Source organism: Lucilia sericata, unplaced genomic scaffold, assembly GCF_015586225.1.
Source record: "Lucilia sericata isolate MDLA Ls3-8-SP2 unplaced genomic scaffold, ASM1558622v1 Contig000626F_arrow, whole genome shotgun sequence".
NCBI lineage: Eukaryota > Metazoa > Arthropoda > Insecta > Diptera > Calliphoridae > Lucilia > Lucilia sericata.
The window spans coordinates 105,171-117,475 of NW_023994632.1; the positions used below are offsets into that span (position 1 = coordinate 105,171).

A 12,305-nucleotide genomic window follows, 5' to 3' on the forward strand; every position below is an offset into this window, starting at 1 on the left:
TTACAATTTACAGTTAAAATAATGAAATAATTAATAAAATCATAAAATTTAAAAGAAATTTAATTAAAGAAATAAAATAAAATATATATTTTTACACAAGAAAATTAAACAAATAAATGAAAGAATAAAAAAAATCACAGTAGTAGAATCTGCACAAATTTTACTTACTTTTTCCTTGGGGACCACGAGGTCCTGCCATACCAGGCATCATATTATCTCGAGGAGGTGGTGGCGGTCCTCTAGCACCCGGCCCTTGACCTCTGCCCCTTTGACTGGCCAAGCCACCGCGTCCTGCAGGGCCACCACCAGGCATCATTTGATTGCTATATGTATCGGGCGCTTCGGCTAAGAAATTAGAAGGTACTAAACCTCTCACGCCATCCAATTCACCCATATAGAAACCATCTTCATCCATATCACCATACACAAGTATGATTTCACCCGTTTTAAAACTCAACTCCACTTGCTAAGGTTTTGTTTTTTTTTTTTTTGGGGGGGAAAGAAATAAATTATATTGTGTTAATTATTTAAATCAATTTTGTATAAATTTATTATATAAAATCTAGCATTAAACATCGGTGCAAATTTTCCTACAAGTAGAGATTAACTAAAAATGGTGTTTTTTTGGTTTCAACATTTCATAGGAGAATGTTGTTGTTTTTAAAGCGGATGTGAATTTGTAGCTAGAAAACAAGGTTGCTTATTTGGTACTAAAAAAATGATGCTTCAAAAGACTAGATATTTAGAAATCATTTAGTTTTTGAACACTGATCACTTCAAAGACATTAAAAACTAATAAAAAGGTTTATCGGATCAGTTCAAAAACTAAATGATTTCTAAATATCTAGGCTTTAGATCCTATAGAAATTGGGGGAAATTGCCAACAATCTATATTTTGTGACCCGATGCTTTCAACGTTTATACATTATAAAATATATAGTATTTTTTTGTCTGAAAGAATTGGGGGTTTGGTTGGAAATAATTTGTACTTCGAATGTCGTATTAAATCACGTAAATTTCCAACTTGTCTACGCTAATACAGGGTCTCATCCAAGAACATGTATCTTATGTCACTAGAACGCTTTCTCCTCATAACAGTGTTGTCAACATCTGGTGCGACGGTGCTGAATCAAGGGCTTGGAAATATATATCTTGTAACTGGATTTATTGAATAACGTTGACATTGGACTTATGTAATAAAGCTCATTCGTCAATAGAATCAGAAAAGAAGTTCTAGATATAACTCTATGTTCAGAAGATCTTATAAACAAAATTGTGGATTAAATAGTTTCGGAAGGGCACTGCTTTTCAGACCATCGTTATGTCTCGGAATAAGTCTGAAACTACTTGGACACTGTTCGCAGAGGACTCAGAGGATATAGATGCCAAACTAGAAATGCACCCTGGTTGAATCGTTCAAGAACAGTTGTTCAGTGTGACAAAAGAGATCCGAAACATCGGGAAGACATTGTTCGCAGAGGACTTAGGACAGTTGTTCTCTGGGTAACGAAAAAGATACGAAGCATGGGAAAGACTCTTTAACCGGGCACAAAGCAAAAATACCACAGTATACAGGGATGACTATCGTAATAAACTTTGTGGAGACTTCCATGGAGACTCATGGAAGCTTTTCTGTGAGCGGGAAGATAAGATAAATGACGTATGTATATAAAAAAAGTTCTAATACATGATACTGGAGGAGACAATGAAATTCATCTTACTTCCCACCTGGTATATACGATACCATAGATAAACCCACATAGATAGATAACACAAAGTTAATTAATACAACCGGTATGATTAAGAAGGAAAACAAGAGTTTTATAACCTATAAAGCTGCAAGACCCTATGGTATTTTCCCGCACTTTTGCAGATAAGGTCGGGATTGATTTCGGTTCATCTGTCAAAGATTCTCTCTGCATACTTGAAATTAGCAAAACCGGTAAACCGAAGTCATATCAATTGATAAAACCTTGGAACGGATAGTCAATATCATGGGTAAACACAGGAACGATCATTGGAAACCGCGTTAAATGAAGTTGTCCGCTATATAGGATAACAAACTGTATACACTGATGGTGCGCATTGGCTCTTAGACCAGCCTTATGTTGACCGGATGCTCCATAACGGGATCAACCACATAAGGAACATATAGGTAAGCTGTGAGATTTGCTCTTTACTTTGGGCAACCATTAAATCTTAACCTAGCAAGGACTTAAACATGTCTGCTATGCAGATGAAGTCGTTGTACTTCTAAGGGGAAAGGATCCAAATTACTTGTGTAGAAAGGCTTGAAGAGGTTTTGAATTTGTCGAAGACAAAAATCGTGTATTTTCCCAAGAAACACAACAGTATACTGAACCCTGTTTTCTGGAATTAATTATCTATATGTAATACTTGACCGGAAATTAAAATGGACTTAAATAGAGGATAGGATTAGCAAGGCATATCGGTGCTGGGCGATATATAGGTGAACCATAGGCATGAAATGAGGCATAAGTCCTACTATATTATTTTGGACATTAGAACCAGACAACACTATATTATTAGAAGTACTAGCAATAACGGAATGCGTATTAGATTAACATATTTACCGACAACCAAAAGGCAATTAAGGCAATATCAAGAGACAAAGTTAAATCTAAGACCGTATTGGTTTGTATGAAAGCTTTAACCAAATACCCTACCAGGCCACTCATACGTAATCAGCAACGAAAGAGCAAATGTACTAACTTTAAAGGAAAGCGAGCTGGAGGGCTATATTAACAATATGGGCGAGATAATTCCACAAGGCCTCTTGAAATAATAAAACGATGGAACCACAAAGATCCTTCTCAAAATGAGCAAGATCTGCTCTATTACGGAATGTGTTAAAAATATATCGAAGGCAGATACATATACATATAGCTACTCCGATAGCCGAGAAATATTAAGGGTGTTATTAGCCAATATCGTTAAGTCTACGTCTGTAGTAGAAGATCAAATGGAATGGTGAATACGACCACAAAATCGATTGGTTACCCCATGCAAAAGGCCCGATAGAGGCCTAGGTGTATTTCTTCGGATTTGATGTATATACATCCTCCTTTCAAACTAACTAACTACCCCATGCGAAGAGAGAACAACATGTTACTTCAATGAGAGCAAGTCTAAGGTTATTTTAATGAAAAGTATTCCGGCTGGGTATACAGTACTTCGGCCACAACTACACCAATTTTGAAGGAAGGAATCTGTCAAACGTTGAGTATATGGTGAGGATGGAAATAGAAATTACACTCAAACACCTTGTGATCAATGTTATACCGGATAAAACATTATATTGAAACATTGAATTGGAGTTATTGGATTATTGAACTATTTTAGATTTTTAAAGGTGATTCGTGTAAGGGAGCTGACAAGAGGTCGGGTAACGGCCTAAGCCTATGTTTATATATTTTCCTGATATGATGTTTAAAGCATTATCTGTTTTAACATAAACCTAACTTATGTCTTGTTAAAAATTTCAGATTCATTTTTATTGATTTTTTTCCTCGTGAGCGTTGGTATTTTGACGCAAAATTTAAGAGAATTGACAAAGTAAATGAGGATCGTTTCAGATTTCCTCAAACCAAATAGAGCTAAGGAAATTCCTTTTCCATTTCTATATACTTTGTATTAAGGAGCAGAGTGTAATACAAAGCATATGGAACTGGAAAAGAAATGCATTTTTTTGAAATTTCCGAACTTTCAAAATAACTATAAGAAATTATCTCAGATCTGAAGTACAGACAGCTATATTAGTTCCTAACAAGAATGCTAACTCGATGGTATAGAAGTTTAAATATATATAAATTTTCTGGATCACAGGATATTTAGCAAATAAAGGATCTAGTTATTACAAGATTTCCAAAACATTAGTGCAATTCTTAAATACAAATAGTAAAAGCCCTTAAAATAATGCAGATTTTTCTAGCCTTGAGATAGAATTACTTTTTCAAGCTAGCATCATATAAAAATGTTGATAATTTTCTCACCCAACGTGAAGTGGTTGTGTCTTGAGTAAAAGTGGGCAATAAATTACTAAATATTCCCCCAAAGAGACCACCACGACCACCGCTACTGGCCGCTTTACGCTAATTTAAACACCAAACATTTAAAATCTATGCGCTCAAATATAAATAAAGATAAAAATTCTTAAGAGATCAAAATTGTACTTACTTCGGCATCAACATTGGGGCTTAGTTCTTGTGGATCATAATCGTAGAGGGCGATCATGCGCTTAACTGGCATATTTGCATAAATATCACCCCAACGATCACGACTAACATTTCGCATACTCTGTTGAGTGCCCACTTGGCCGGGCATTACTTGGCCCGTACCACCGCCGGGTTGTTGAGGCATCTGGCCACCCATTTGGCCCATTTGACCAGTGCCATCATCAACCTCTGTAACCATATTGTGAGGTACATAGCCACGACGACCACGCAATTCACCCCAATAAAAACCATCGGCATCCTTATCACCATAGACCTATTATATAGAGACAAAAAGACATAGAGCAGAAATTGAGCATTAAAGTAACTGTGTTATAATCTGGGGAAAATATTATTTAGGTCTGTTAACTTATAGTTGAGCCAAAAATTAATATTTTATACAAAATTTATGTTTTCCCTGATGCTTAAGTTAACAGACCTTAGATTTATTCATTTAATATAAATAAATCAATTAATAATTAAATATTAAAAACATTAGAAACATTTATAAATATTTGTTATATATAAATAATATATAGTTGCATTAAAATAATTAACAAAAAATTACATTTAAACTCTAAACTAATTAAAGCATTTTAATACTTAATTAAAATAAATAAATATATTATTTGTTTAACACTATTCTATGAAAATTAACATATTTAAGGGATGATGGGTGATAATAATAATTAACAATTCTGATTATTGTTTAAATAATTGTAATAATAATGATGACAAAATCTAATTCGTTTAATGATTTAAATAATGTTGTTAAGCTGCTAACCGATCAGTAAGTTGCCTTTAAAATTTATTTAACCAATCGAGCATTAATTTAATTATGTTATAAATTATTTGTTATAAATAAAGCGGGTTCAAACACTTTTAGTTTGCACTGTTTCCCACAAGGTTTTCGTTAGTTTTTTTCTGTTATTTGTTGTAGATATTTTTTTTTATTCTAATCTTACCTTTGGTTGCTATAAACGGTTTGGTTACATACAGACTTTTTTTATTATTTTTTTACTTTTAGCTGACCAACTACATACGAATATTTATTTAATTTTAAAATAAGTAATTAACAATCATTCCATTATTATAGTTAATGCTAATTATTAGATTTTTAGAGTGTCCCTACAACTGCTACGACTACGATTATAGGCCGATCATGGTTGGTTCCGTATTAGAGGAGATTTACAAAGTTGATGTTTATGGTGTTTATTAATCAAGAAAATCATTTGTAATGATAATTATGAAAATTCAAATATTTTATAATCAAAGAAACATAGAAAATGTATGACCAATTATGGCCTGATCCTAAAAAAATGTTTAAAATGATTTCGATATAGAAAAAATATATTCATATCAATTTTTATAGAAATATGTATATGCGTTTTAGTAAGTGGACCTTATATGGACCAATTTTGGTCCTATCCAGGAAAAAAAAGTCGGAGTGATCTGTATATTCAAAAATTAAGCGGAACTTTATTCCGATATCTTTATTTATCAATGAAATATGCAATTTTCGAAAATTAATCTTATATGATAGATAAGACCAATTATGGACCGATCCGGAAAAAAATTGGTAGAGTAACATATGTCTGTATATCTTTATTTTTTAATTACTTATAGGCATTTAATTAATTTTCGGAAGTGAACGTTATATGGGAGCTATGACTAATTGTGGACCGATTCGGAAAAAATTTTACAGGATGATTTATATGCACTTTAAACACATTCATATACCGATGTATTCATTCAGTGATGAAATATGTATGTTTTCGGTCCAATATTCCATCCAAAAAATACTTTTCAGAGTAAAAGATGTATTCGCAAAACATATCTATGCCGAATATTATTCCAACATCACTAGTTGTTAATTAGTTATGTGCATTTAAGTGCTTTTAGGAAGAGGGTCTTTATATGGGAGCTATGACCAATTATGGACAGATACTGATCTACGTCGGGAATATGATTTCAGGTTTTTTTTGTGTACATATCTGCAAAATTTTTGTGCTGATAACGATGTTTTTGACGAATGTTTTCACAATAATACAATTTTGGATCGATTGTTTCGATTTTCAACTTAATGGATCCCTAGGTGAAAAAACAAGGCGTGCCAAAATTCGACTATGGAACTAGACTATAGTCTAGTCTATAGCCTAGTCTATAGTCTAGACTATAGTCTAGTCTATAGTCTAGTCTATAGCCTAGTCTATAGTCTAGTCTATAGACTAGTCTATAGTCTAGTCTATAGCCTAGTCTATAGTCTAGTCTATAGCCTAATCTATAGTCTAGTCTATAGCCTAGTCTATAGTCTAGTATATAGCCTAGTCTATAGTCTAGTCTATAGCCTAGTCTATAGCCTAGTCAATAGTCTAGTCTATAGTCTAGTCTATAGTCTAGTCTATAGTCTAGTCTATAGTCTAGTCTATAGTCTAGTCTATAGTCTAGTCTATAATCTAGTCTATAGTCTAGTCTATAGTCTAGCTATAGTCTAGTCTATAGTCTAGTCTATAGTCTAGTCTATAGTCTAGTCTATAGTCTAGTCTAGTCTATAGTCTAGTCTATAGTCTAGTCTATAGTCTAGTCTATAGTCTAGTCTATAGTCTAGTCTATAGTCTAGTCTGATAGTCTAGTCTATAGTCTAGTCTATAGTCTATCTATAGTCTAGTCTATAGTCTAGTCTATAGTCTAGTCTATAGTCTAGTCTATAGTCTAGGCTATAGTCTAGTCTATAGTCTAGTCTATAGTCCTAGTCTATAGTCTAGTCTGTAAGTCTAGTCTATAGTCTAGTCTATAGTCTAGTCTATAGTCTAGTCTATAGTCTATTCTATAGTCTAGTCTATATCGAGTCTATAGTCTAGTCTATAGTCTAGTCTATAGTCTAGTCTATAGTCTAGTCTATAGTCTAGTCTAAAGTCTAGTCTATAGTCTAGTCTATAGTCTATCTATGTCTAGTCTATAGTCTAGTCTATAGTCCTAGTCTATAGTCTAGTCTATAGTCTAGTCTATAGTCCTAGTCTATAGTCTAGTCTATAGTCTAGTCTATAGTCTAGTCCTAGAGTCTAGTCTATAGTCTAGTCTATAGTCTAGTCTATAGTCTAGTCTATAGTCTAGTCTATAGTCTAGTCTATGTCTAGTCTATAGTTAGTCTATAGTCTAGTCTAGGCCTATAGGTCTATAGTCTAGTCTATAGTCTAGTCTATAGTCTAGTCTATAGTCTAGTCTATAGTCTAGTCTATAGTCTAGTCTATAGTCTAGTCTATAGTCTAGTCTATAGTCTAGTCTATAGTCTAGTCTATAGTCTAGTCTATAGTCTAGTCTATAGTCTAGTCTATAGTCTAGTCTATAGTCTAGTCTATAGTCTAGTCTATAGTTTAGTCTATAGTCTAGTCTAGTCTATAGTCTAGTCTATAGTCTAGTCTATAGTCTAGTCTATAGTCTAGTCTATAGTCTAGTCTATGGTCTAGTCTATAGTCTAGTCTATAGTCTAGTCTAGTCTATAGTCTAGTCTAGTCTATAGTCTAGTCTATAGTCTAGTCTATGGTCTAGTCTATAGTCTAGTCTATAGTCTAGTCTATAGTCTAGTCTATAGTCTAGTCTATAGACTAGTCTATAGTCTAGTCTATAGTCTAGTCTATAGTCTAGTCTATAGTCTAGTCTATAGTCTAGTCTATAGTCTAGTCTATAGTCTAGTCTATAGTCTAGTCTATAGTCTAGTCTATAGTCTAGTCTATAGTCTAGTCTATAGTCTAGTCTATAGTCTAGTCTATAGTCTAGTCTATAGTCTAGTCTATAGTCGAGTCTATAGTCTATAGTCAAGTCTATAGTCTAGTCTATAGTCTAGTCTGTAGTCTAGTCTATAGTCTAGTCTATAGTCTAGTCTATAGTCTAGTCTATAGTCTAGTCTATAGTCTAGTCTATAGTCTAGTCTATAGTCTAGTCTATAGTCTAGTCTATAGTCTAGTCTATAGTCTAGTCTATAGTCTAGTCTATAGTCTAGTCTATAGTCTAGTCTATAGTCTAGTCTATAGTCTAGTCTATAGTCTAGTCTATAGTCTAGTCTATAGTCTAGTCTATAGTCTAGTCTATAGTCTAGTCTATAGTCTAGTCTATAGTCTAGTCTATAGTCTAGTCTATAGTCTAGTCTATAGTCTAGTCTATAGTCTAGTCTATAGTCTAGTCTATAGTCTAGTCTATAGTCTAGTCTATAGTCTAGTCTATAGTCTAGTCTATAGTCTAGTCTATAGTCTAGTCTATAGTCTAGTCTATAGTCGAGTCTATAGTCTAGTCTATAGTCTAGTCTATAGTCTAGTCTATAGTCTAGTCTATAGTCGAGTCTATAGTCTATAGTCAAGTCTATAGTCTAGTCTATAGTATAGTCTATAGTCTAGTCTGTAGTCTAGTCTATAGTCTAGTCTATAGTCTAGTCTATAGTCTAGTCTATAGTCTAGTCTATAGTCTAGTCTATAGTCTAGTCTATAGTCTAGTCTATAGTCTAGTCTATAGTCTAGTCTATAGTCTAGTCTATAGTCTAGTCTATAGTCTAGTCTATAGTCTAGTCTATAGTCTAGTCTATAGTCTAGTCTATAGTCTAGTCTATAGTCTAGTCTATAGTCTAGTCTATAGTCTAGTCTATAGTCTAGTCTATAGTCTAGTCTATAGTCTAGTCTATAGTCTAGTCTATAGTCTAGTCTATAGTCTAGTCTATAGTCTAGTCTATAGTCTAGTCTATAGTCTAGTCTATAGTCTAGTCTATAGTCTAGTCTATAGTCTAGTCTATAGTCTAGTCTATAGTCTAGTCTATAGTCTAGTCTATAGTCTAGTCTATAGTCTAGTCTATAGTCTAGTCTATAGTCTAGTCTATAGTCTAGTCTATAGTCTAGTCTATAGTCTAGTCTATAGTCTAGTCTATAGTCTAGTCTATAGTCTAGTCTATAGTCTAGTCTATAGTCTAGTCTATAGTCTAGTCTATAGTCTAGTCTATAGTCTAGTCTATAGTCTAGTCTATAGTCTAGTCTATAGTCTAGTCTATAGTCTAGTCTATAGTCTAGTCTATAGTCTAGTCTATAGTCTAGTCTATAGTCTAGTCTATAGTCTAGTCTATAGTCTAGTCTATAGTCTAGTCTATAGTCTAGTCTATAGTCTAGTCTATAGTCTAGTCTAGTCTATAGTCTATAGCCTAGTCTATAGTCTAGTCTATAGCCTAGTCTATAGTCTAGTCTATAGCCTAGTCTATAGTCTAGTCTATAGCCTAGTCTATAGTCTAGTCTATAGCCTAATCTATAGTCTAGTCTATAGCCTAGTCTATAGCCTAGTCTATAGCCTAGTCTATAGTCTAGTATATAGCCTAGTCTATAGTCTAGTCTATAGCCTAGTCTATAGCCTAGTCTATAGTCTAGTCTATAGTCTAGTCAATAGTCTAGTCTATAGTCTAGTCTATAGTCTAGTCTATAGTCTAGTCTATAGTCTAGTCTATAGTCTAGTCTATAATCTAGTATATAGTCTAGTCTATAGTCTAGTCTATAGTCTAGTCTATAGTCTAGTCTATAGTCTAGTCTATAGTCTAGTCTATAGTCTAGTCTATAGTCTAGTCTATAGTCTAGTCTATAGTCTAGTCTATAGTCTAGTCTATAGTCTAGTCTATAGTCTAGTCTATAGTCTAGTCTATAGTCTAGTCTATAGTCTAGTCTATAGTCTAGTCTATAGTCTAGTCTATAGTCTAGTCTATAGTCTAGTCTATAGTCTAGTCTATAGTCTAGTCTAAAGTCTAGTCTATAGTCTAGTCTATAGTCTAGTCTATAGTCTAGTCTATAGTCTAGTCTATAGTCTAGTCTATAGTCTAGTCTATAGTCTAGTCTATAGTCTAGTCTATAGTCTAGTCTATAGTCTAGTCTATAGTCTAGTCTATAGTCTAGTCTATAGTCTAGTCTATAGTCTAGTCTATAGTCTAGTCTATAGTCTAGTCTATAGTCTAGTCTATAGTCTAGTCTATAGTCTAGTCTATAGTCTAGTCATAGTCTATAGTCTAGTCTATAGTCTAGTCTATAGTCTAGTCTATAGTCTAGTCTATAGTCTAGTCTATAGTCTAGTCTATAGTCTAGTCTATAGTCTAGTCTATAGTCTAGTCTATAGTCTAGTCTATAGTCTAGTCTATAGTCTAGTCTATAGTCTAGTCTATAGTCTAGTCTATAGTCTAGTCTATAGTCTAGTCTATAGTCTAGTCTATAGTCTAGTCTATAGTCTAGTCTATAGTCTAGTCTATAGTCTAGTCTATAGTCTAGTCTATAGTCTAGTCTATAGTCTAGTCTAGTCTATAGTCTAGTCTATAGTCTAGTCTATAGTCTAGTCTATGGTCTAGTCTATAGTCTAGTCTATAGTCTAGTCTATAGTCTAGTCTATAGTCTAGTCTATAGACTAGTCTATAGTCTAGTCTATAGTCTAGTCTATAGTCTAGTCTATAGTCTAGTCTAAAATCTAGTCTATAGTCTAGTCTATAGTCTAGTCTATAGTCTAGTCTATAGTCTAGTCTATAGTCTAGTCTATAGTCTAGTCTATAGTCTAGTCTATAGTCTAGTCTATAGTCGAGTCTATAGTCTATAGTCAAGTCTATAGTCTAGTCTATAGTATAGTCTATAGTCTAGTCTGTAGTCTAGTCTATAGTCTAGTCTATAGTCTAGTCTATAGTCTAGTCTATAGTCTAGTCTATAGTATAGTCTATAGTCTAGTCTGTAGTCTAGTCTATAGTCTAGTCTATAGTCTAGTCTATAGTCTAGTCTATAGTCTATTCTATAGTCTAGTCTATAGTCTAGTCTATAGTCTAGTCTATAGTCTAGTCTATAGTCTAGTCTATAGTCTAGTCTATAGTCTAGTCTATAGTCTAGTCTATAGTCTAGTCTATAGTCTAGTCTATAGTCTAGTCTATAGTCTAGTCTATAGTCTAGTCTATAGTCTAGTCTATAGTCTAGTCTATAGTCTAGTCTATAGTCTAGTCTATAGTCTAGTCTATAGTCTAGTCTATAGTCTAGTCTATAGTCTAGTCTATAGTCTAGTCTATAGTCTAGTCTATAGTCTAGTCTATAGTCTAGTCTATAGTCTAGTCTATAGTCTAGTCTATAGTCTAGTCTATAGTCTAGTCTATAGTCTAGTCTATAGTCTAGTCTATAGTCTAGTCTATAGTCTAGTATATAGTCTAGTCTATCGTCTAGTCTATATTCTAGTCTATATTCTAGTCTATAGTCTAGTCTATAGTCTAGCCTATAGTCTAGTCTATAGTATAATGGGACTGCGACTGTTAAAAAACTAATTCAAATATGTATATGAAAAATCTTGTTCCATTTAAAGTTACGTTATCCTAGGCGAGGACCACACATTTGCTTAATTATAGGAGTACATGATCCTCAACATGGCACTATGTAATTCAGACCATGGACCATGTTGTTTCCAAAAACAATGAATATGGTTCATGAGTGCATTAGATAAGTCTACTAAGCGAATCATGTACTCAAAAATTGGCTTCAGGGGAATATGTTGGGATTATCTTAATGGATAATGGACTCCAGTAATTGTTGCAAAGGTATAACAATTGAGAAAGTACATAAAGTTTGACATGACCGACCATATGATGCCCTGCACTAGTATTTTTGTTATTATAAAGCGCTATGGTTTATTTGCATTAGTTCCAATATATCCTAGGCGAGGACCACTCCTTTGCTTAATTATAGGAGTACATGATCCTCAAAATGGCCCTATGTAATACTGGTCATGGACCATGTTGTTTCCAAAAACAAAGAATATGGTGCATGACTGCATTAGATAAGTCTACTAAGCGAATCATGAACTCCAAAGTTGGTTTCAGGGAAATATGTTGGGATTATCTTAATGGATCATGTACTCTAGTAATTGTTGCAGGGGTATAGCATTTAAGAAAGTACATATAGTATGATGCCCTACACTAGTATTTTTTTATTATAAAGCGCTATGCTTTATTTACATTAAGTCCAATATATTTCATTAATTTTTCGCTGAAAATCTAATTTTCTGGAAAGGACTTTGTATGGGATCTACGATTAAATG

At 33.4% G+C, this 12,305-nt stretch overlaps 1 protein-coding gene across 25 annotated transcripts in view; it reads right to left on the reverse strand.

The window, feature by feature from the left end:
* LOC119606820 (RIMS-binding protein 2) overlaps positions 1-12,305 on the reverse strand; it is a 112,692-nt gene that overhangs the window by 18,451 nt on the left and 81,936 nt on the right. For 13 of the 25 annotated variants that reach the window (XM_037960428.1, XM_037960436.1, XM_037960434.1 and 10 more), the window contains 3 exons: positions 4,198-4,509; positions 4,014-4,112; positions 169-466 (listed from right to left, as the gene is read on the reverse strand). In XM_037960428.1, the coding sequence (XP_037816356.1) occupies positions 169-466; positions 4,014-4,112; positions 4,198-4,509 (709 nt within the window). The remainder of the gene's footprint in view (positions 1-168; positions 467-4,013; positions 4,113-4,197; positions 4,510-12,305) is intronic. The other 12 variants (XM_037960444.1, XM_037960453.1, XM_037960452.1 and 9 more) reach the window with 1 other exon arrangement.